At 50.6% G+C, this 25,579-nt stretch overlaps 1 protein-coding gene across 2 annotated transcripts in view; it reads right to left on the reverse strand.

The window, feature by feature from the left end:
• Positions 1–25,579, reverse strand: part of SLIT3 (slit guidance ligand 3) — a 721,395-nt gene that overhangs the window by 86,887 nt on the left and 608,929 nt on the right. For both annotated transcript variants that reach the window (XM_043887427.1, XM_043887428.1), the window contains exons 15-20: positions 20,513–20,663; positions 19,244–19,318; positions 11,657–11,800; positions 11,133–11,276; positions 8,031–8,194; positions 6,738–6,870 (exon numbers count right to left, since the gene is read on the reverse strand). In XM_043887427.1, coding sequence (XP_043743362.1) covers positions 6,738–6,870; positions 8,031–8,194; positions 11,133–11,276; positions 11,657–11,800; positions 19,244–19,318; positions 20,513–20,663 — 811 coding nt within the window. The remainder of the gene's footprint in view (positions 1–6,737; positions 6,871–8,030; positions 8,195–11,132; positions 11,277–11,656; positions 11,801–19,243; positions 19,319–20,512; positions 20,664–25,579) is intronic.

Raw genomic sequence — 25,579 nt, forward strand, 5'->3', positions numbered from 1 at the left:
TCTCCCACGCTTGTTTCTGCTCTGCTTTTTTTGTTTTCGGCAGCACCGTGTGGCTTGCAGGACTTTAGTTCTCAAATCAGGGATTGAACCTGGGCCCTGGCAGTGAAAGCACCAGGTCCTAACCACTGGCCTGCCAGGAAACTTCCCTGCTCTACTTTTAATAAGGCTTCTCAGGCTTGCTTTTAAATCAGGAACTCGATGCAGACTTCTAATGGGTGGCTGTCTGTGTTCTTTGCCTGATAGTATGTAACAAGCTGAATGGTTCTCAATGTGTAGTCCCTAGACGCGTATGCGGATCCTGCTTCAGGGGTCTATGAGGCTAAAACAACTTTTGCGATAAGATTAAAACCTTGTTTTCCTTTTATGCTGTGAGTAAATGTGTTGGCACCTCAGGATGAATTACGATATTAGTGGTCACTATTCTACACCTCCACACATTTGAAGGTTAAAAAACAAGCCAGTTTCCCTTAAAAACGCCCTTTTCGAAGCAGTAAAAAGTTTAATTGTGTTAAACCTTGACTCTTGGGCACACGACTTTTCAGCACTCTTTGTGGCCAAACGGGAAGTGTGCCTAAGACCCTTCTATGCTACATAGGAAGGACATTAGTTGTCTGGAGGAAAAGCACCCGGGCAACTGAGTTACAAGCAGAACTGTTGTTTTTTTTCTTTCATAAAACACCATTTTAACTTAAAATAATGACTAGTAAACAGATGATTCAGAGTTGGGTGTTTAGTAGACAATTTCTTGACAATAAAGAGTGAGCCTGGCACTTCAGGTAAAACAACTGACAGACATTGTGGAAGATAATAAAACCTGAGCTTCCACATGAAAATTAAAAATTTAGAAAACTTGTAACTGCCACCCAGGACTTGACAGGGTCCCCTTAATTCAAGACTTTCCTGATGAGGTCAGTGGTGACCATTAAGGGCTATGATATATGCATTTTTTTATATTGTATAATGCTATGTGTCAACATTGAGAAAAATCTGCAAAACTGAGCAAAGCAATATTTTCCAAATGACCAGTGCATTGTAAGAACATGAATCAGGGGGAAAGTCATATTCAAAATGCAAGACAGATCAGTGGATTTTAAAGTAAGAGTGTAAAGAGCCCATTGAGATGGTTTGGAGTTTCACACCACAACTAGCCTTTAAGAAACAACCACTATGTATTGGGAAAGCTGGACAGCCACGTGTAAGCCAATGAAATTAGAACACACCCTCACACCATACACAAAAATAAACTCAAACTGGCTTAACGGCTTAAATATAAGACAAGACACCATCAAACTCCTAAAGAGATCATAGGCAAAACATCCTCTGATATAAATTGTACCAATGTTTTCTCAGGTCAATCTCCCAAGGCAACAGAAATAAGAACAAAAAGAAACAAATGGGATCTAATCAAATTTATAAACTTTTTCACAGCAAAGGAAACCATAAACAAAATGAAAAGACAAACTAAGGACTGGGAGAAAATAATGGGGAGAAGATATTTGCAAATGATGTGACTGACAAGGACTTAATTTCCAAAATATACAAACAGTTCCTATAATTCAATAGCAAACCCAAACAACCCAATCGAAATACGGACAGAAGACCTAAATAGACATTTCTCCAAAGAGGACACACAGATGGCCAAGAGACACATGGAAAGATGTCCATCATCTCTAATTATTAGAGAAATGCAAATCAAAACTACAATGAATTACCACCTCACACAAGTCAGAATGGCCATCAGTAAAAAGCCTATAAATAATGAAAGCTAGAGAGGGTGTGGAGAAAAGGGAACCCTCCTACACTGTTGTGGGAATGTAAATTGGTGCAGCCACTATGAAAAACAGTATGGAGTTTCCTCAGAAAACTAAAAATAGAATTACCAGCAATCCCACTCCTGGGCATATACCCAGACAAAACTATAATTCAAAAAGATACATGCACCTATGTTCATAGCAGCACTATTTACAATAGCCAAGGCACGGAAACAGCCTAAATGTCCACTGACAGACGAATGGATAAAGACGATGTGCCACATATATACAATGAATTACTACTCAGTTATGCAAAGGAATGGAATAACGCCACCCGCAGAAGCATGGATGAACCTAGAGGTTCCCACACTAAGTGAAGTTAAGTCAAGAGAGAAAGACAAATACCATGTGATATTATTCATACATGGAATCTAAAATATTACACGAAAGAACACATCTATGAAACAGAAACAGACTCACAGACACAGAGAACATCTGTGTGGGTGCCAAGGTGGGCGGTGGGGAAGAGAAGGAATGTGAGGATGGGATTAGCAGATGCAAACTAGTATATATGGACTGGATAAGCAACAAGGTCCTACTATGTAGCATGGGAAACTATATTCAATACCTTGTGATAAACCATAATGGAAAAGAATATGAAAAAGAATATATATATATATATATGTATAACTGAATCACTTTGATGTATAGTAGAAATTAACACAACATTGTAAATCAACCATACTTCAGTGAAATTCAAAAAAAGGAAATGACTACTATGCTGTTTTGGTATATTATCAGAGAAGAATGTTCACAGTTATTTGAAAAAGCTACCAAAATTCTTTTTCCAACTACATATCTGTGTGAAGTCAGATTTTCTTCTCATAGTTCACCCAGAACATATCACAACAGAGTGAATGCTGAAGCAGATATAATAATCCAGTTTCTTCTATGACATTTATAAAACATAATGTCATTCTTCACAATGAAATTTCTTTTAGTTTGTTTTCAGAAAAGTATGCTTTTTATAGAAACATGTGATGGTATATTGTTGCCATTTTTAAATGAAATTAAAATAAATATTTTAAAATGTAATTTAAACTACAACTACTCAGTTGTAGTCTCCAATATGGTACATATCAATAGATAAAACCCACATAGACACAAGTTCTTAGAGTCCTGGAGGCTTCTGAAAAATGGAAAGGGGTCTTGGTGGTGATAAAGAATCTACCTGCCAATGCAGGAGATGCGGATTTGATCCCTGGGTTGGGAAGATCCCCTAGAGGAGGAAAAGGCAACCCACTCCAGTATTCTTGCCTGGGAAATCCCATGGACAGAGGAGCCTGGCGGGCTATAGTCTGTGGGGTCACAAAAAAGTCAGACGTGACTTAGGGATGAAATAACAACCATAACAACAACAAAAGGGGTCTTAAGACCCCCAAAGTTTAAGAATTTCTGGAATAATGGACAAGAACATAGGATTTGGAGTCAGGCTAAAGTGCTTTTTAATCCTAACTAGGCTGCTTACTAGGCTTGGAAAGTGGTTTTTACTTCTCTGAAAGTTCCTCATCACTCAAGTGGGACAAGTGGCACAGTGTCCCCTATTTCTTTTAATGAAAGTATAGTTGATGTACAATACTGTATTAGTTTCAGGTATACAACATAGTGATTCAACATTTTAGCTTCAGTTCAGTTCAGTCGCTCAGTCGTGTCCGACTCTTTGCGACCCCATGGACTGCAGCACGCCAGGCCTCCCTGTCCAGCACCAGCTCCTGGAGTTTGCTCAGACTCATGTCCGTTGAGTCGGTGATGCCACAGCTTACACTTCATTAGAACGATTGTAAACTCTTGGCCACATCCCTGTGCGGCCCAGTGCGTGCTGGTAACTCACTTTGCACGCGGTGGTCCGCACCTCTTAAGCCCCTTCCCCTGCTTTCCCTCCCCAGTGGTGACCACTAGTTTCTTCTCTGCATGTGTGAGTCTGTTTCTGTTTTCTTATACGCATATACATTCATTTGTTTTGATTTTTAGATTCTACATACAAGTGAGCTCATGTACTATTTGTTTTTCTCTGACATTTCACTAAGCATAATACCCTTCATATCCATTCACAGTGTTGCAAACGGCCTATTTCAGTGACAACCTGGGGGACTGAATGAACAGGTGCAGGTGGAGCAGAGAGGTCTCTGCTTAGCCTGACTCACCCAAGAAGAGAGAACAGAGGAGACCCACAGAGAGAAGGGCCATGGGGTGCCCACAAAGGGCTGCTCAGAGGAAGAATCGCTTCCCATTTGGATGGCCCTGCCTTGCTCTCTCCTGCTGGTTGCAGATCTGTGACCTGTGACCTTTGGAGAAACACTGTATAACTTGTTTTTTTCTCCTTCTCAGTGAATTAAGCTTAATTTCGTTTTGTAAGTTGGCAGCTCTGCCCAGTATAACTGAAGATGCCGAGGGAGCTGAAAAGCCAACCTTGGAAACACTGACTCTGGACTCAGCCAATGTCCCTGACAAGAGCCCTCCAAGCCCCGGTGTTCTGGGCCTGCCAGCTTTGCCTCTCTCTGGAGGCTGCTCCCCTGCCTTCCCTCCCCTCACCTCCCCAGATACTCTCTTTCCCCTCCAGGAGACGGCTGGGGACAGAGGGGAGGGCTGCCCTCGTTGGCAAGTTTTGGAACCCACGTCTGGCAGAGAGCAGTGCCATCATTTCCAAAGCAGGAAATCAGGTCTCCTCCCAAAGCTCTGAAGTTTATAATTATAAGCAACTATCTTTGTTATTTCAATCTTTGTTTCCTGAGCTTTTGGGTAAAAACATTTGAGGGCCTGTTTTCATGGCATTTTCTTCTCTTTGACATGTCCTACTTGGCACTTAATTAGCTCAGGGAGGAGGCGTATACCTGGGTCACTTTCTGCAGCCCCCACCCCGCACGCAGCCCAGCCAAGAAAGCATGGGGCTCTCTCTGTTGCTCGTGTGAATCTCCAAGCCTGCTTCCCAGCTGGCTCAGTGTAAAGAGCCGGCTGGCTGGTGCAGGAGATGCAAGAGATGCAGATTTGATCCCTGGGTTGGGAAGATCCCCTGGGGTAGAAAATGGCAACCCACTCCAGTACTCTGGCATGGGAAATCCTGTGGACAGAGGAGCCTGGCGGGCTACAGTCAAAGAGTCGGACACAACTGAGCGACTGAACACGCGCACGCACACATCTCCTGCCCAAACCCAGGACTGACACAGGCTTTTTGTGACTATCCCAGCCTTCCTCCCATTGGGTTGGCAGTGCGGGGACAGTGTCACTGAGTCTCAGGACATGCCGAGAGCCACAACACACACAGGAACCGCTCAGCTACTCTACAGCAGGGCACACTCAGGCTCCACCCCGCGAGGCGCTGGCAGAACCCAGCAGAGAAACATCCCCCCAAGGGCATGTGCTAAGCTCAACCTCAGGAGCGGGTGTGCCTGGGGCCCCGGGCAGGGAGGGCCAGCCTGACCTGCGGGTGGCGGGGTGGTCCCGGTGGGCCCGCTGGGCTTCCGCCAGCCCCTCTCCCAGCTCTGCCTACCTGCCACGATGGCCTCAGCTCGGGCAGCCCCCTTCTCTTTACCGGCTCCTTGCCCTTTAGATTCCAGCTCCATCCCCTCCCCAACCCCACCCCCAGAGCAGATTTCTCCAGTCTTCACATCCAAGGCAAATCTCCCTACTTTTGGATGTCATAGCAAATCTTGTTCCTCTTCTTTGTAGCACTTCTCACGGTTGTCACGTCACATGTGTGTCTGAGAAGACTGAGCAAATGTCAACCTTCCCCATGAAACCAGGACCCACGCGGGCAGGGGTCACACCTGTCTCGCATCACCTCCTCGGTGTGAGCAGAGTAGCTGACACACGGGGTACCCTGCGAACACGCGTGGAGGGAGTGATGAAGGGATGGGAGACGGCATGAGGCTGCTGTGTCCATCCCAGCAGGGGACGCCCGGCTGGGCCTGCACGGTGACGTGGCCATGCCTGCGAGGCCTTCCCGCCTGTGAGACTCTCGCAGCTTCCTGGGGGGCAGACATAAGGCTTTTCCCACAATAGTAAAACCCTTCACGAGGGGAACAGCCTCTCTTTCATTGAACTGGGAGCTTCTGACGAAGGAGCAACCCCCAGAGACTTAGTGTCAGTGGGGTGTAGAATAAGAAGGCTCCTGGGTGGAGACTGAGCGGAACTCAGAACTAAGATCTCTGTAAAATGAGTGGTTTTAAGTTAAAATAGAACCATATTCAAAGATGTGCTTGCTAAGCCATAGCACCTGCTGGGCTGTGTTGTGACCATTATGTGCTGTTTCTGGGGTCAGACTGAGGGATTGTGGGGGAATCTTTAGTTGGGAGAGTTGGACCAAAAAGAAGGATGAGCAGTGAAGAATTGATGCTTTCAAACTGTGGTGCCAGAGAAGCTCGTGAGCCCCCTGGATAACAAGGGGATCAAACCAGTCCATCCCAAAGGAAATCAACCTTGAATATTCACTGAAAGGACCGATGCTGAAGCTGAAGCTCCAATACTTTGGCCACCTGATGTGAAGAGTTGACTCTTTGGAAAAGACCCTGATGCTGGAAAAGATAGAAGGCAGGAGGAGAAGGGGATGACAGGATGAGATGGTTGGAAGCCACCACCGATTCAACGGACATGAACTTGGGCAAACTCTGAGAGATGGAGGCCCAGCGTGCTGCAGTCTCTGGGGTTGAGAAGAGTCAGACACAACTTAGTGACTGAACAACAGCTATAGAATGCAGAGCAGGAGGCCCGGGGGCGACAGAGAACACGAGAATAGCCCTCCCGCTTGTGTTCTAGAGGGTCGTCACCGCCAGGCAGAGGTTTGGGCGGAGAGCTTCCTGGCCATGTGCGGGACGCCGCCTGAGCCCGGCCAAGGCTCCGCCTTGCGGGGACGCCTTCCGGGAGGGCACCTGCTGGCCGTCGCGCTGCAGGGGTGAAGTGTGGGCAGCGTGGGGCTGGCGTGGTACTCACAGCTCTGTCACGTCCTTGGGGATGCCTCTGGGGAGGGCTCGCAGCCCCCGGTTGCTGCAGCGCACCACGGTCTCCACACAGGCGCACGGCTCGGGGCAGCGCGGGCCCAGCTGGCAGCTGCTCTCGTCGTTGCCTGCGGGGAGCCGGCAGTGAGCGAGGCAGGGGAGGGCGAGCTCGGCCCGCTCCCTGACCCGGCTGCTACGGTGAGGGGCGCCCTCAGCTTCGAGCCAGAACTGGGGGTGAGGAGCTTGCTGGTCCCCTCCGTGGTTGAAGGGAAAGGGGAGGAGCCTGGGTTGGGAAATAGGGCTGTCTGTCTTCTCCCACGTTTATCACAAAACAAAGATGCTAAAAACTTTATTAATCAGATACTAGAAAGGGAAGCGGTCACTGTTAACCAGCTCAGGAGTAAGCCAAATGGGGACTTCCCTGGCAGGCCTGTGGTTAAGACTCTGTGCTTCTACCGCAGGGGTGAGGGTCTGACCCCTGCTAGGGCGACCAAAGGAGTAAGCCAAGCTGACCGAAGGGGTGGTCCTGGGGGGGCAGGCCTGTCCATTCCCCCCACCCCTCCTGTTCTCCACATCTTCCACTACACAATCCCTCTGGGGTGGTGACTGTGTCCCCAGCCCCCATTATACCTGAACCTCAGTTAATTTACAAACCAGGTCGTCCATCTCTAGTTACCTAAAATTGACCCAATAAAAACCGTGCTGGCCTGAACTTATGCAAAGAAACATGTGTCTCTGTAATCCTAACGCTCAAAGCCTTGGATCTTCAGGTGTGGTACTGCCTAGCTCAGGACAGGAATTTCCCAGAAGCTCATCTTGAAGTCTGTTTCTCATGAGCACCTGCTCTGAGCCTCATGATGATGCAGGCAGGAAAACTGCAGGCCAGGGCTCCCATGTACAGTTGTGTAGGTGGCGTACTGCTCAAGGGTGCCCCATCATCTAACAGGTACCAAACTCACTGTGGATACAGCAGACTAGGATATCTGGTTCAAGAGTGTCTTCAGACATGGCCACAAAGTATCTTGCTTTAACAAAAGCAGTATCTTACAACAGATTTCTAACTGATGGAAGTCTTAAGATCGTTAGAAAGAAGCAACTGTTTTTAATTTGCATGATGGAGCTGTGTCGGCCAGGAAGCAGGCCTGTAGAGGCTTTCAGAGCTCCTGCTGCCCGCTGAGGGCAGAGGAGACTCAGATTTCAGGGGTCCTGACCTGCAGTTACCCTTGCTCACACCTCCCTTCTCTCCTTGCTTCCTTACCTGGCCCGGCCCTGCCCCCAGCCTCCTCACCGTCACAGGTGAAGTCCTGGATGGCCACGTCCTGGATGGGAATCTCTTTGAGGAAGAAGGGCTTCTGGCACCGGGGGTTCCCGCTGACTATCCGTCTCTTCCTCAGCCACTTCCCGAGCCAGGCCAGGTGGCAGTTGCAGTTGAAGGGGTTGGAGAGCAGGTTTCTGGGAGGAGAAAAGGCCCCCTCTGAGTGCTCAGCGTCTCTCCTGGTCCCAGAAGGGTTGGTCCTGGGACCCAGGTCTGCAAGCCTAGAACCTGGCTCTCCAGGAAGGCCTGCTTCCAGTGCAGGGGAATCAGGAAAGAAGAAGAAAGTCTGGAAAAGGAAGCCAGACTCTTCTAAATCCCAGGGGCGGTCTTTGCAAGGATCTCATGCTAGACCTCTGCCGACAGACAGGACTCCGTCTCCCGCGATGCCCTCCCTTGTTTAATGGGCTTTACCTGTATGGACCAACTCAATTTCTCACACTCAAAAGCCTTCAGTTGAAGCTGCTCCTCCAGTCTGGAATGTTCTCTACCACGTGCCTGGCTGGTCCCTCAGCTTAAACGACCCCTCCCCAAAGAAGCCCTGGGCTTCCCAGCTGGGGGGAGTGATAAAGAATCCGTCTACCATGCAGGAGACGTGGGTTTGATCCCTGGGTTTGGAGGATCCCCTGGAGGAGAGCATGGCAACCCACTCTAGCACTCTTGCCAGGGAAATCCCATGGACAGAGGCGCCTGGTGGGCTGCCGTCCATGGGGTCGCAGAGTCAGACACGACGGAAGCGATTGAGGACACGAAGAAGCCCCTCATCTCAAGGGAAGTGGGAAGTTCTGCCCTGTTCTGTTCTCACTTCAGTCGCCTGCATTTCCTCCACAGCACACGTCAGAGCCGATGATGCCTCCCTCCTCGGACTCGCTGAGAGGAGGGACCAGGCCTGTCCGTCCTGCTCTGTGCCTCCAGGAGCCAGCAGGACATCAGCATGGGCACTTGACACATATCTGTCAGACGCGATGATGGACGGACAAGGGTTGGAATGGGGCTGAGTGCTTTATAAACCCATTCTCTTATTCAGACTTGTCATAGCAACCCTAGGAAGGACGTGACATGATTCTCACTTCACAAATGAGGGACACAGAACGTAGGGAGGTTGAAGAACAGGGCCCGAGAGCCCCCGAGGGGCTGCGGTTTGACATGGCAGTTCAGGGCTTGGGAGTCGGTCCTTCCTGGGGTTGACTCTGGCTCTGAGAGTCAGCAACTGTGAGAAGGCGGGTAAGCTCCCCCTCCTGACGGAGTCAGTTCCCTCCTTGCTCTGTGACCCTAGCCCTCTGGGTGTCTTTTGTGGTTATGGATTCCCAGGGTGGAGGCATCCAGGAGAGGTGAGAAGTGGGCTGAAATAAACCGACCCACCCACCCTGCTAGTTCCTTACCCATTGTCCTCCATGTTGATGTCACTCATTCATTCAACTCATTCACTTGTTCAACAATTATAGAAAGGGTATTACTGAGTGTCAGGCTCAGATGTACGCAGTGAGGATAGAGCAGTGAACCAAACCGTCATATATCCCTGTTCTTCTTCCTTCTGGAACTTATATTCCAGCTGGTGGGAGGCAGATAGTTTCTGATTAAGAATACTGGAGTGGGGAGCCATTACCTTTTCCAAGGGATCTTCCTGACCCAGGGATTGAACCGTGTCTCCTGCACTGTGGGTAGATTCATTACCATCGGAGCCAGCCGGGAAGCCCAACCACAGAAAGTGTAGTGCGTTAGGGAACGGTCAGTGCTATGGAAAACAACTAGAAAAGCAGGGCTGGAGGAACCGGGGGGTGGGGAGGGGTGACGGCAGAGGGGGGGAACGGGGCCAGGGCCCAGGCAACTGACACCTGAGCCAGGGCAGGGAGGAGGGGAGAGGGCAGGGAGAAGGGCTTCGCAGGCAGGGGGAGCAGCAGTGCCAAGTTCTCAGGTGGGAGTGGGCCTGGGGCCTGGGCAGAACAACGAGAGGGCCGATGGGACTGAGGGACTTGATGGAGAGGGCCTTTAGCACATTCTGGAATTTGGCTTTTATTCCCAGCGAGGTCAGTGTCTGGGATCGTGAACATGGGCAGCTACAGGAGATGCAGGAATAGCTTTCTCTTCTGTCTACCAAAGGGTCTTTGGAGAAAAGAAGAGAGGGAAAAAAGAGCGAGCAACTAAGGGTAACAGAGCCACACGGAAATATGATGGACAGCCATAAAAGCTGACACACGCTGAACACTTTCCCTATCTCAGGGCCCTGCTGTGCATTTTGCAAATATTAACAGACTCCATCCTCAAAACAGTCCCATGAGGATTATGAGAAGTGACAACAGAAGCACAGAGAGGTGAAGCAACTTTTCCAAGGTCACATGGCTGACATGAGGTAGAGCTAGGATTTGGAGCCAGAAAATTTGGCTCGAGAGTCCGAAGTTTTCACCATTATTCTAGACAGCCTCCCTTAGCAATGCAGTGAATTTTGTGGGCAGGAACACTCATCCAGAAAGCTAGATTCCAACTGGTTCTGATACACATTTAAGCAGTCAGTGACATCACTTAAAAAAATCCCTGTCAGATCATGTCACTGGCCTGCTTAAAACCTTTGCTGGATTCCTAACATGCTCTGGTTAGAAACCAAACGGCCCACAGCTGTCCTGCAGCCTGGCCCCGGCCTCCCCTCCAGCCTTGCCCGCTCTGTATATGACCATGTCAGGCATTGCCCAGGCCTGCATCTCTGCTCTGCTTTAACCCAGGGCCTTTGCACATGCTCTTCCCAATGAAGGACATGCACTTTCCACTTCCTTGAACAAGCTAATTCGCACTTACCTTCCAGAACATAGCTCCAGAGTTCCTTGACAAGGCCCATGTTAGGTTTTCATATCACTGTGGGCCTTTGATCTGTGGCAGCTCACTATGCTCTGAGCGCCAGGAAGCAGGGCCCACATCTGTGCCTCCTTAACATTTAATGGTGCCTGGCACATGGAGGGAGCCTGACACATGTTTAAGTTGACAGATGGAGAGATGACTTTGGGTCAGACAGTCAGGCGCTGAGAGGGGAGAGGGGTGCAGGAGAGGTACCCAGGGTGAGTGTGCGGTGGGTCCAGGGAGACTTACATGGTGGATAGGGAGACAAGTGTGGTGAAGGCTCCGGGCGTGATGGTGGTGATCCGATTATCGTAGAGAGAGAGCAGCCTCACTGAGCTCAGGCCAGCAAAGGTGTCATTGCTCACACAGCTGATCAGGTTACTTCTTAGCATCCTGCAGGGAGAGGGGTGTGGGGAACAAGCACAGGTGTCGTCTTTCCCTCCCGCCCTCTCCGTGTGTGTGTGTCTGTGAGTGTGTGTGTCTGTGTGTGTATGTGTGTCTGTGAGTGTGTATGAGTGTGTCTGTGAGTGTGTGTGTGTCTGTGAGTGTGTTTGTGTGAGTGTGTGTGTGTGTGTGTTGGGGGTGCATGCTAAGTTCTTTTCCATTCAGGGCTGGGAAATGCCTAACATCTCTCTGGCGAAAGGAAGGAAAGGATTCCACCGCACCGCCCAGGCCAGCGCCCGGCCCCACCGGCTCCCGCCAGCCCTCACTGGTCCGGCCCCGGCCTCTCCAGCTCCCTCCCTCCGGCCTCGGCCCAGGTCCCAGGGACTCACAAGGTCTTGAGGCCACTGAGGCCGCGGAACATGCGCCCATGCACCGTTTCCAGCTGGTTCCCCGTCAGCATCAGCTCCTGCACGCTGGCCGCACCGTCAAATGAGCCCTCCCTCACCTCCTTGATCCTGTTGTTACTCAAATTTCTGGAGGGAGGGACAGAACAGGTCAGGACTCAGGGCGGGAACAGCCAGCTCTGCAGCCACGTGGTGACTCTGGGGTGCCCCCAGGACTGAGGACTGCCTGGGGGAGGCTCCATCTTGAGCTTCCTGACCTTCAGTCTTCAGCACCCGTGCCCCAGGAAGCAGGGAGCCCAGACCCACATGGGGTGGGTGGGGAGGTTACCTTCGTGAAATAGACTGTGTAGTGTTTGAAGTCTTTCAGTACAATTCTCTTTTCTGTGCCCCGGGGGACTGGCAGATTTAAAATGGTTCTCAAACTTATTTTCTCTCTTTAAAAGATACTCTCACTAAGTAGTGATGCTCAAGAGGAGAGCAGGCAAAAAATATCAAACATGCCTACTCTCTATGGGGGTGAGGCATTTGTAGAACCTTCCGCTCTTCATCATGTGAGATTCCCGATATAAACGGACGCTTTCTACTTATTACCTCTTGTGCGCTTATTATGTACTAGGCACCATGTGAGGGGTTTGGCCAACAGAATCACATCAAATCCTCAAAATAATGGCCATCAGGTGAATATTATTTTTATCATTGTCTTATTTTCTGGATGAGGTGACTGAGATTCAGAGAGGTTAGGTAACCTGCCCACAGTCACACAGCTGAGAGCAGTGGGATTGAAGTTCAGGCATTTAAGCATGTATAAAAGCCTCCAGCGAACTGCTTTTCCTAACTGGATATTCTTTTGGCGATGTGGATGCCCACCCCTTCTATCAGGGCTCTGCAGGATTCAGGGTTTGGGACACCGTGTTTTCCTAAGCGGGCTCAGTCCTATTAAGCCACTTCCGATTCCTCTCTGGAGCTCAGACAGCAGGCTCTTCCCTGCTACGGCCAACACCACGAGGCAGGGTGTATGGGAGAGCTGAGAGGCAGGCAGGTGCTATGGAGCTGTAGGTGCCGTGAGGGGAAGGGCTTCTCCTAGGCCACTCAAATGCTCAGGCCTCAACGGCAGCCCTGGCTGGCTGGCTGGAATGGAAAGGGGTGGGTTTACAGGAGCTGAATGAAGAATCCAGCCTCCTCAGCGAACAGCCTGGGGGACCTTATTCTATGACCGGGAGACTCGTAGGTGGACTCGGAGTTGCTGACTGGCCGAGTGCCTTGAGCTTGTTAGAACCGAGGGCTGGTGAGACAGACAGCTGGCCCACTGCCTTGCTGGACACACCGAGGCCCGGGGCAGGGAGGACACTGCTCCTGGGCCCAGAGCACCGAAGGGAAGACAGCACTCCACGGGTCCCTGGTTCTACTGCTTCTCTCAAGGGCCCTCCTCGCGGAACCTGGGGCTGACCCATGGCCCCCCACCCCGTAGGGATGTGTGAGTGCAAGCTAAGTCACTCTGTTGTGTCCAGCTCTCTGCGACACTATGGACCATGGCCCGCCAGGCTCCTCTGTCCACGGTATTCTCCAGACAAGAATACTGAAGTGGGTAGCCATGCCTCCTCCAGGGAATCCTCCCGACCCAGGGATTGAACTTGCATCTCTTTTGTCTCCTGCATTGGCAGGCGGGCTCTTTATCACTGGCACCACCTGGGAAGCCCCGTGGGGATGGTTCAGGGCAACTGAAATTCAGCTGGGCACCCTGCGGCTCAGTGCAGGCTGCTTGCCCCCTTCACATGCAGGCACTGGGTCTGCCGGGGTGGCCGTGCCCACAGCCGTGTACAGGCATCAAGGAAACAGTTCCCACGGTCGCAGCGTCTGCTTCCTCTGTGCTCCCAGTCAAGGCCTTTCTCACTTCCCCTCTTCCATCCTGCTGAGAAAACGGGTTCCAATGCTCCTCTAACCACTCCCCCAAGATCTGAGCGAGCTGGGAGATTCTCAGACTAGATTTTTGCTCCCTGCCTGACTCTTCTGAAACTCAGCTGGTTTCCTTATAAATCCTGGTAGTTTGGTCCATGAGAACCCAGAAGTGAAAGTCACACACAGGGGAGACTTCAAATTACCCCCAAATTTGACATGAGAGGAGAGAGAAAGGCTCTCCCAGCAGCTTCTCCTCCAGCTCCAGAGAGTTCAGTTTCTTGGGGAACTCAAGTAGACAGGGCGGGAAGTGAAGATGAGTTTCGGCAGCTAGCAAGCGGGAGGTTCCTGCTTCCTGACATTTGTTTCTTTAAATGAGCAGAATTAACATCATGCTGCTATAAGGTTTGCGAATTGGATTTCCTCAGGCTGGGAGAATGGAAAACATAAGGAGGGAAAAAAAAGGGGACAGAATTTTCCAAAAGACCTGGATGCTGCCCTCTCTCCATCCAGGCAGCTTCGGCTGAGGGACAGGGACAGAGGGACTCAGGGCAAGTGCCGCAGTCAGCCAGCACCTCGGGGCTTTGTGAGAGCTCCGTCTTCCCTGGTGGCCCAGACAGGAAAGAGTCTGCCCCCAAGGTGGGAGACCGGGGATCCATCCCTGGGTCAGGAAGGTCCCCTGGAGAAGGAAATGTCTACCCACTACAACATTCTTGCCTGGGAAATGCCATGGACAGAGGAGCCTGGCGGGTTACAGTCCATGGGGTCACAGAGAGTCGGACATGACTGAGCAATTAACACACACAGACACACACACACACACCATCTTATTCTCAGAGGATTATCTTCCTGAAGACACCCCTGATCCCAGGAAACCCCCAAATGCAAAACTCGGGCCACAGCGGGAGTCTCTCACCATTTCATCTCTGCAGACCACCTGAAGGATGACTGCTTCATCATGGCTTTGACCGCACCGAGGATGGGGGTCTCACACCTGAAAGGACCCAGCCCCAGAAATCCCTGCCCCAGGCCAGGGTGGGTTCAGGACACAGTGAGTGCTCGGCTGCACTGCCTCTCCAAGCTGCTGGGTGTACTTTTAAACCCTGTTCTCATTCTTCCCAAGAGACACTGAGGCCATTCTAGGCTAGGGGATTCACTCTGGAAAGCCCCTGTCTGGGAAGGAAAGCTCGGGCTTCTTCTAGGACCCTGTCTCTTCAGCTTTGTAGGACATCCCATAAACCATGGCAACATGCAGTGTGTTAGTCACTCAGCCGTTTCTGACTCTTTGGATTGTAGCCCACCAGTCTCCTCTGTCTGTGGAATTCTCCAGGCAAGAATACTGGAGTGGGTTGCCATTCCCTTTTCCAGAAAGCATCGGTAATCCTATGTAAAGTCCGTCCTGCATGGAGAAGCAGTGGGGAGAGAGCTACGTGGATTTTTGTGGAAGCTGAGTATGCCGGGTCATGGTTGAGCAGTACATTGGCACTGTGTGGGTTGGTGAGGTCCTGTCCACCTCCTGAGGGACTTCTCCCTTCCCCTGAGGTGGAAATTCTACTTCAAGCTGGGGTTACAAGCTCAAATGTCCCAGGGTCCAGGCAGGTAAACGTCAGAAACAAGCCCCGTGGGGACAGCAGTGATCAAGAAAGTGTGTCCCAGCTAAGGGGGCAGCCGCTCCTCAACTCAGCTCAACTAGAGCCATTTGGGAACATGGGCTGTTTTGCCAGATCTTCTGGTTTCCCAAAGGATGCTAGGAATCCACATTTATTTTTCTGTGGAAACTCCTGATTTTTAAAAGAGGGTGTGCGTGTATGCTATGTCGCTTCAGTTGTGTCCAACTCTTTGCGACCCTGTGGACAGTAGCCTCCCAGGCGCCTCTGTCCATGTGATTCTCCAGGCAAGAATACTGGAGTGGGTAGCCACGCCCTCCTCCAGTGGATTTTCCCAATCCAGGGATTGAACCCACATCTCCAGCATCTCTTGCACTGTCAGGCATGATCTTTACCACTAGCACCACCTGGGAAGCCTAGCAATTAGTTCTTATTAAAAACACAGTCCCCACCACCAAGTCCACCCATGGGTAACTGATTTTGGCTAGAGGGGTGCTTGGTTTCAGTCTCTGCTTGAGATGTCCTCTCAGTCTAAGAACTGACCTGAAATTCACCTGAAAGAAGTCATGACCCCACTCTGAAGGCACGGTCACCTAAAAAGCTTCTCCGAGCTCCCACAGTCCTGATAACCCTTGTGCGGAACAGCTCACAGCTTTTCTGTGCATCCCGTAGCACAAGTGATCCATATGCAATCTCATTTTCCCCAGCAGACAGGAAAGGACACAGAGGCTAAGAGAGTGTGCAGAGGCACCGCAGAGGCCAGAGTCCTGGCCGGTGTCGGCCCCCCTCTGCCCTCCTGCCGTCAGGATGCCGCCGTCCAGACCACAGCCTGAGCGCACTGGTCCCACAGACCCCAGGGAGGCCACGCAGACTCGGTCACAGACACAGCTGGCTGCAGCCACTCTGAGGGGCAGAACTCCAGCACCTCATCGGGGTGTGGGGTGGTGATGGGTCCCAGCAGATGAGGTCTGTTTACTTAAAAACAGCTGACATCAGGACTTGCCCAGTGATCCAGTGGCTAAGACTCCACACTCTCAGTGCAGGGGGCCTGGGTTTGATTCCTCATCAGGGAACTAGATCCTATATGCTGCAACTAGGAGTTCTCAGGCCTGAACTAAAGACCCTACATGCCTCAACTAAAAGGTTCCATGTACTAAGATCCAAAGAAAAGAAAATAAAATACCCATCACATAAGCTTTGTTCAGGCAAGGCTTCTAATGCTATTGGTTGTGAGTGCAATAAATAAATAAATAAAATAAAATTATTTTAAATAAGCGGTTGCAGCTGGTCGTCTTTGGGACCGGATCTGCCCTACTGGGACACTTGCTTGGTGGGCTGGCACTAACACATACGTGGGTTTAGGCACACACGCACTCACAGCGTTTACTGCCTTGAGACAGTGCTTGCAATCCCAGCTGACCCGCACTGTCACTACTCTTGGCTCCCGGCCTGACTTTTAAACTTGGGCAAGTTTCTTTCTGTGTTTCAGCTTCCTCATTTGGGAAATGAAGCAATCTCAAAGCTGTTGTGTTTTTCCTAGTGAGGGGTAAATGCATGAATATCAGTACAGTTCGGCACAGAGTACAGTGATTAGTAACTGTGATTGGCCATTATTATCATTGTTGCCTTGCACCCACCGCCTTTTCACACGGGGTCGTAAGTATTTGGGTTTGCAACTCCTGTTTTAAATGTATAACCATCTACTCTAGGTCACTCAACCCAGATGTCCTCTTTCTTTCTGTCTTCCAGCACTTTCTCACCATAGTCCCACGGTCAGAGGACATGTCTTTCCCCTTATCTTTTACACTTCTTTTTTCAAAATTCGTTTTAATTAGAGTATAGTTGCTTTACGATGTTATGTTCATTTCCGCTGTGCAGCAAGGTGAGTCAGGCCTACAGACACACACGTCCCCTCTTGTTTGAATTTCCTTCCCAGTCAAGTCACCACAGAATACTGAGAAGAGTTCCTTGTGCTGTAGAGTAGGTTCTCATTAGTTACCCATTTTATACACAGTAGCCTTACACTTCTGATCTTCATCATAACTTACAAGGAAAGTGGATTTATCTCTATTATGCAAATAAATACATTAAAGTCCAGAAAGGCTAAGGGCATTCCTGGAGTGACACAGCAGGGGAGGGGCAGAGTTGAACTCAGAACAAATGCAGATCTGCCTGCTCTTCCCCTACACCTGGATTTCTGGCTGCTCTCAGGAAGGAAATATTTGGCAGCCCCGACCCTCCTCCCAGCATGGTAAATGCCAGGATGAGCTGCGTGCCACCTGTCTCCTCTGGTGAGAGCTCAGCTCACATGAAGCCACAGTCCCTGCTCCTCCCTTTTGCTGCGTGGACACTGAGGCTGTGCCGTCTTAGCTGTGGCACGTGAACTCTTTGTTGCAGCATGTGGGATCTAGTTCCCCGAGCAGGGACTGAACCTGGGTCCCCAGCATTGGGAGCACGCAGTCTTAGTCACAAGACGAGCAGGAAATTTGGGGTTGAATATGAAAGGACATGTCCTGGCAAGTGATGGGTGATGTCTGTGGTGGGTTCCTGAAGCTAGAGGTGGGCTTGACCACCCGGACGGCTGCGGTCCTCCCCAGGACCCGCATGAGCCCTCCCTCCTCTGCCCCGTCAGTTCCTGCCTCTCCACTGCTCCCAGTCAGAGGGCGGTCCTGAAACCAGGCCACATGGCAATTGCAGGCAGGGAGGGAGGGACAAGGCCTGACTAGCTTTGATGGGGTTCAGATGCTGCACAGGGCAGGGTAAGTCTCTTTCCTTCTTGCCTGAAGGGGACCGATATGATGGGTGGAGAGCAACATAAAATAAGGGTTACAATTAATTCTCATTACTCATCATGCTTCATTGCTACAAAGTCACTAGGCAAGATGAATTAGTGAGTGCTGAACCATCGCTTCTAGGGGAAATTGAGGGGTAGGTCCCTGTGAGCCCCTGGTCACAATATTTTTGTTACCCGATCAATACATAACCTTGTTTGATGCATGTTTCTGTTTAAAGACATCTTGTTGGATATATATTGTTGATTTGTTTACATTGTACTCACAACCAATAGTACTGTAAGTCTTGCCTGAACAAAGCTGATGTAACAAGTATTTTCTCTGTAAAGCACACAGCCCTTCTGGACTATGCTTTAGGTCCATTTTAAACAGTGAAATCACCTACAAAAGCACAAATATGCAAAAAAATGTGGCACTAAATACACTGTGGATTGGACACTTGTTTATAGTCTGGGAGCTGAAACAAGAACTCAGAGCGTGGCCTTTTTCTGTTTCAGCTGAGGGCATGCATGTAGGGTGACTCAAATTTTTTGCTGCTCTGTGTTTAGGAATGACCATGAAAACATATGTGTATGGATTTTGAGATTACAAATAAATGTTAGCAAACACAGGGTCTGTGAATAATGAGACTACGACCGTATTTCCTCTGTTCCAGAGGCAGACCCAAACTCAGGCTGGGAGGTGTGGAGGATGTGGTGCAGGTGGGAGCAGGGTCAAGGAGAAGGGAAGTAGATGGTGAAGGGGCCCCTGGCCGTGCTGGCACATCTACGGGGGAACCTGGGGAAGGGAAGGTGGGGAGCGCGTTCAGCTGTGTACCAGTGTGATCACGGATGAAGGAGGTGAGGCAGCTGGTGTTTCTGCTCCAATGGGTCAGACCCACATGGAGGCCCTTAGAGTCTACCTAAAACCAGACCTTCCAACTGTCATCTCATAAAAATTACTATAGCCCATGGGGTTGCAAAGAGTCAGACATGACAGCGACTAACACATGCACCCTAGGTCCCCTTATCTCACTGCTGGTCCTCAGTAGAGTCCCTTGCATCACCCCTTGGGGGTAGATGATGAGTGCAGAGTAGGGGGCAGGGGTGAGCAGAGGAGAGAGGGGCTGAGGCTCAGGGGCTGTGCAGAACGCATGCTCTGGCTCTGCATGGCCCTGTCTCAGCGTTCTGCTTCCTGGGACGTGACGGGGGGAGACTGAGATGGGCCAGAGCAGAGGGACATGAAGGCACTGCTGCCCTGATGCTCTGCTCCAGTCTACCAAGGTCCTGAGGTTGGCTTACATTTTCCGCAGGTTGGGCAACTTCTTGAAGATGCCAGTGGCCTCAAGAACAGATATCTCATTGTCGTTCAGTCGCCTGCATGGGAAGCAAGCAGATGAGGGGGTGGGTGAGCTCTGGAAGGGACACCTCTCCCACCAGCCCCCCATCTTCCCAGGCCTTCAGCTGAGCCGATGCCCAGACCTCGCTCAGCCCAGGTCCAGAGCAGCGCAGAAGCCGTCTGTGTGACTCCTGAGCACGGGGCGCCCAGCAGTGAGAGGAGGGGTGTGCGAAGGGCGGAAAGGGAGGCCAGGCTCCTCTGCCTGGAGGAGCCCCCACGATAAGGGCCTATTCAACTTGATGAGCACTCAGCACTTGAACAATCAAGGGCCAGAGGTTTGCCTTCATTTTGTAGGGGTACCAATGACCACTTGAACTTCTTGGGAGGTCTCCCCAGATTCTTCCAACTCTGCAAGCCAGTCAGTGCTTTCCTGACCACGTCCCTCTGCTAAGGGCAGCTCAGGGACTCCACGCTCAATGTCCATACAAACCCAGGGAGAGCAGGAGACAAAGAAAGGCCCTACTGTGATTTGTAAAGTCAAAGAGAGTAATAACAACAACAACCATTTACACAGGGCTTACTCCATGCTCGGATGTAAGATGGAGCCTGTGCTCGCCTCCTCTTACCTCATCTTCCTCACCCCTGTGGGAGGCAGGTATCATCACCTCCATTTTACAGCTCAGGATCTGACGCTCAGATCTAAGAAGCAACTTGCCCGATCTCAGGAGAACTAGCAAAGGCAGGAGTCAGGCCCAGTATGTCAGCCCCCGCCTGCTGCACCCTCATCACCCCACGCTGGAATTTTGAGCTCGCTCGCTTCTGGGTAAATGCCTCTTTATCAGCAGAGATAGCCGGAGGCTCAGCTATATCTGATGGTCGCTGTTTTCTCACTTCAGGTCATATCCATCTTTCTGGTTATGTTGTAAGCTTCCTAAGGGCCAGGAAGGGTGGGCTGCCTTATTCATGTAGAAACGGGTGGACCTGGCAGTGCCTGGCTCCCAGCGAGTGTTCTGATAATCTTTGTAGAATGAATGAACTGTCTTTATTTGCAAGTAAACAGTGAGTGGAGGCGTGAGGGTCTGCACTCGGCTGGAAAGTAGCAAACAGCAAGGAGCACCCGGGTAACTGAGCTGTGGGGCAGGGGGTTGCCTCTAGAAGACCACCCCTGCCCTGGCTGGCTCAGGGGGATGGGCGTGGGGGTGTGCAGGGGTCCCTGCCCCTGTAGCACTCACAGGTCGGTGACGTATTCGGGGAGGTGGCTGGGGACGCGGGCCAGCTTCTGGTTGGAGCAGTCCACGATGGTGCCCTCGCAGCGGCACCTGTCCGGGCACACGAGGTCCATGAAGCACTCGCTGCTGAACCTGCTGCGGTAATCTTCCGAGCCTGGGGAGCCAAAGAGGGGGTGTCAGCATCGGCAGCCAGGGCCGGGGCAGGGCTGTGGGCAGTGGGGACGGGGCGGGCATGGAGTGGGGGCACGGCCCAGAGCCAGAGGCAGCACTGCCCGCAGGTTGCGGCCGCCCTGCTGTGCCTCCCGCCCCTCAGCCTCCAGGCTGCTTGCTTCCCTTTGGTCTTTGTCATTCAACACTTTCAGGTCTAACAGCACAAGCTCTATGAGTTCTTAAGCTTCTGTGGGTCACAGGGACCTTTTTCCACGTTGGGGATTTGGTGTACAATTTAGGGGTGTCTCAGTCTGTGATGCCCACCATCTATGGACCCTCTAAATACATTTTGAAGACATTTTGAAGGGGTTTTGATGGAAGCTATACTGGGGTGGGAATGAGGTCAGGGAAGGGGGTGACAGACTCAGCTGTCTTCAGGGACAAAGCAGGGACAGAAACGATAAAGGGGCCCAGCACACGGCAATCAAACCACTGACACGTGATTTTATTATTGGGAAGTAATCATGAGAGTTGGGGTACTGGGGAATTGATGCCTGCTGCCCTAATGCCTGGGAATTTGGCTCAGGGTTGCCTGAGAATTCTTTAAAAAAAATATTGGTAGTGAATTCATACTTAAAACACTGTGAAGACAAGCACAACTCTTGTGAGGGTTAGATATACCTGCTGCCTTTGAAAGGAAGCTCTGTTTAACTACAGGGAAAAGCCACTTCCAATGAGCTAAAAGTAGTTGGAGCTAAGATTAATGTTTGGAATTGAATTTTTCTTGAGGTTGCACAGTGATGGTAACAGGGCCAGTGATGCTCTGTCTTGAGAGATGCCCTCAGGAGCTGCTTTAATGATCAGAAATGATCCCCTGGCACCCGGGGAATCCTCTGTAAGACCAGAAATCTTGCCTGAGCTAAAAGGGAAGCTCTGATTCTTCTATCAGACATGAGCCAGCTGATTGGGGTTGAGTCTCTTTTATTTTCACTTTCAACATATCATCCGCACAATGACAGGCACAAGAGCCTGGCTCACGTTTGTCCAATGCATAAACGGGTGTCGGCACAGAAACTCCCGTGCTTAGGTCCACAGTGCTTCAGGGAATGTGAATGTCACCTGTTTGCCTGGCTAGCTGAGGTGGGCCTTGCCCATCTTACGTGTGTTAGAAGCAGAATGGGGCACCTGCAGTACAGAGATTTGGGCAGTAGAGGGCGTAGGTTTGCCCAGACTTCGCTACTTAAACCTCAATCTCTCTGCCTGTAAAATGGGAATTACATAGTTGTCCCTATCTCACAGGGGTTGTCATGAAGATTCAAGGAAGATCAAGATTGTGGAGAGCTTCTGGGAAAGGGCCAGAAGGGTCAAGAGTTCTACAGATGTCTGTGATTCCGTTTTGTTTCTTTTTTCCCCTAGGACGTAGTGGAATATGTGACACGTCAGAGGCCATTACCATCAGCATAGCGAGTGGTAAGAGCTGACACGTATGGAGCATGAATAACGAGCCAGGCACTATTCTTGGCACTTCAAACAGATGACTCCATTCAATCCTTCCCACACTCTGGGACTATTACGACTCCATGTTACAGATGAGGACACCGAGGCCTGCAGGTCATTCAGGACGTGGCAGAGAAACAGACCCAGGCAGACTGCCGCCAGGGTCCATGTGACTAATACCATGCTTACTGCAGATCTGCTTTTGGACAAAACCTTAACCTCAGTCCTGCGAATGATAATACGGTCAAGTCGAGGAGAACTGAATGGTATTTTCTGCTAGCGGGCTTCAGGGAGACAGGAAGGAAGGAAATGTCTCCACTGACTGCTTTGTTTTCCACTCCTCACACTTTCTGCCCACAGTAATGCCTTATTGGGGAGAGACTTAGGGGTCTCTGATTCTGAAGGGACATCATCTACCTAAAACAGAAGGTCAAGGCTTGGACCTGTCTCCTTTCCCTCTCTGCCCCTTCCACATCCACCTCCTTCACCCCATTTTATCCCAGGCTTGTATAAGCAAAATCCATGCAGGTATCCCTGGTTATTTGGATGGCTTCCTGGTCCAATGTATTATGCAAATCTCTTGCCCTTGGCTTGCCAGCAGCCATCCCACTGAATAAGTCTGACCTGGGCCATTTTCTCCCAGACACATCAGTGAATCTTGGGTGAATCACAGTGTGCAGACCCTGCCGAATGACAACGCTCTCTTATTACCTGACGGGGGTTCCCCATGGTCGTAAAGAAGCTTTCTGTGCATGCATGTATTTTTCCTTGAGAAGGTGTCTACAGTGGGATCCTTGCAAATGGAGGAGCCCTGAGTGATCAAAGCCAGAAAGACAGGAGGGAGGACAGTTTGCTCATCAACACAATGAGCCTGAAGATGCGCGCTGGCTGGGCCGCGGCCAGGGACAGTCACTGATTAAATGCATTTTCGTTTTAATCAAGGTGAGAGCATGTGTGGTTAGTGGGAATCGCTCTCTGTAGTATACTTAGACTACAACTGGCTGACCTCTGCAATGGAGCCGCCGACCCATTTTAATGAAATGATTTTGCAATTAGATTCGATGGACTAATATGTTCTTCCCAACATTTTTTCCCCTGATGTTTTTGTTATTGCCCTGGTTTGTAATAATGAGGGGGTCAGAGTGTGATATTTTCTATGAGTGGGAGCCAGAAATGTTAATAACGGCGTATGCACGAGACTGAAAGGGTGCGTGCCACAGCCAGGGCCAGCCTGAAACGTCACCTCCATCACTTCATATTTCATTACCCAAATTACCCAGGGTTTCTCAGAGCCATTTGTTATGCCTAATGCTCATAACTACCCAAAAGTATTTTTAACTTTTCTAGAGCTTTAAAAGTCAATTTCAATCTCCATGCATATTTGTCACTGACAGAAATACTTAGTAGGAGAGGAGTAACTTAAATAGGCTGTCATTTCTTCTCTTTGGGAGAGTTCAGAGAGGAGAGATATCAGAGGATTTGAAGAAGGGTCATAAAACTAGACCCTGGCTGAAACGGGCTCTTGGGGGAACTGATGTCACCTGGCATTTCACCAGCTTCTGCCCCTGGAGCCCTCCTCCCCCTTGGCAGGCAGTTCAGAATGACGACACTTGGAACGTGAGCACAGAGAAACTTTAAGAGACCAGGGGAGTGGAATGCACAACAATGTGACTTTATTATGAACCCCTGCCCTGCCACTACTCCCAGGAGAGAACGTGTGCTACACTGGCATGGTTCAGGGCTGGGGCAGGTGAGGAGCCAGGCTCCCACTCTTTGGACGGACTCGGCTCTGAGGCTGGTGCTGGGCCCAGGGTGGCTGCTGTCTCCAGCAGTCTGCATTCTGCACCATCCTCTGGGCAATGAGTTTGCTGAACAGAGTCATGGATGCACCATTATCAGAGGACCAAGGAAAGGCCAACGCACAGAACTACCCTCTTCTAGCTCCCTAAGGTGTGTGGGATGAAAGAAGAAGGAAAGGAGCAGAAAGAGGAATTGGGGGGGAGTAGGAGGCTTGCTGGGGCCAGGTCAGAGGTAATGAATGGAATCAAGAGAACACTGCGAGGCACACAGTTATCCACTCGTGGGCAAAGTTTGGGGGACCAGATATCAGTTGGCTGGAAAACAGCAATTGTTCCGCAGGAACTTGGAGACTGGTTGGGCAGACAGCTGTTCTAGTGAGCTCTGCCCCTCAGAGTCGGACATGAGTCAGCCATCTGCCTGGCAGCAGAGGGAAATGGCCACAGCCTGCAGCTGGGTACTTCCTGGTCACAGCCAGCTGAGGAGGGCCAGGAAAACTTGGCATGCCCCCTCTGTTCAGAGGGAAAGGGAGTTTCTCTGGGCCTGAGGACTTGTTCTGTTCCAAATGGGTCTTGGTATGGTATTCATGCTGGAGGGGAGGAGCTGTGTAAACAGGGGTGTTTGCTCTCTTTCTTGCTCAAGCCATTTTCAGTTAACAGAAGGAAGCTTGAAAGGGAGTGTTAAAAGATTTTTTCAATATCCTATCAAGTCAAGTCAGTGTCTTTTTGATTTTGTAATTCAAGGCAAAGGGCCTTGTCCATAGCTGGGAAGGCTGAGGATTACAGCTGTAAACAGCATCCATGTTGGAAGCTGATGACTCTGGGCAAGTGAGTTGACCTCTCTGTGCCTCAATATAAAAAAAGGTGTTAGTCACTCAGTCATGTCCAACTCATGCAACCCCTGTAGCCCGCCAGGCTCCTCTGTCCATGAGATTCTCCAGGCAAGAATACTGGAGTGAGTAGCCATTCCTTTCTCTAGGGGATACTTATCTGCAAAATGGGATTGATAGGGTTGTTGTGAAGATTGAACAAGGTGATGATGTAAAATAGCTAGGCACCGGGTCTAGAGTAAGCACTCAACCCATGGTACAAGAATCCAGAGCTAAACAGGATTCTCCATGGCTCAGCAATGCTGGACCCTGGCTCCAGGGGGTAACTTGAGAGAGAGAAGACAGTAAGAGCCGCACATCACCACGGGAGCCCAGAGCCCAGCTCCTGGCTCAAGCCAGAGCCGTCTCTCACGTGGGCCAGGATACAGACTGCAGAGCATCAGCCAACAGCACCATCTTCTGGTTACGTGGGGTCTAGGGTTTATCAAGAAATAAACAGAATGGGAGGCCCCAAGACCCCTCTCTTTATTATCAGAGGCAGGAGGGCCTGCACCCCCCTACATGGTAGTCAACTAGAATCACTGAGGAGCCCAGCACTTTGGTCTCATGTTCACTGTGCTTGACAGCTCGAGGAAAAAGCCTGGATGTGAGGCTGTGAGGGGACCAGGGTCAAAGTCCTCATGAGGAGAGGGGTCAGTTCCAGGAGAAGCCTCAGGCTACACCCAGTGTCTCAGACTCATGGGTGTTCATCACTCTCATGCTCACATTAACTCTTAATGCTCCTGGTAAAGATGGTG

Source organism: Cervus elaphus, chromosome 25 (genome assembly GCF_910594005.1).
Source record: "Cervus elaphus chromosome 25, mCerEla1.1, whole genome shotgun sequence".
Lineage (NCBI taxonomy): Eukaryota > Metazoa > Chordata > Mammalia > Artiodactyla > Cervidae > Cervus > Cervus elaphus.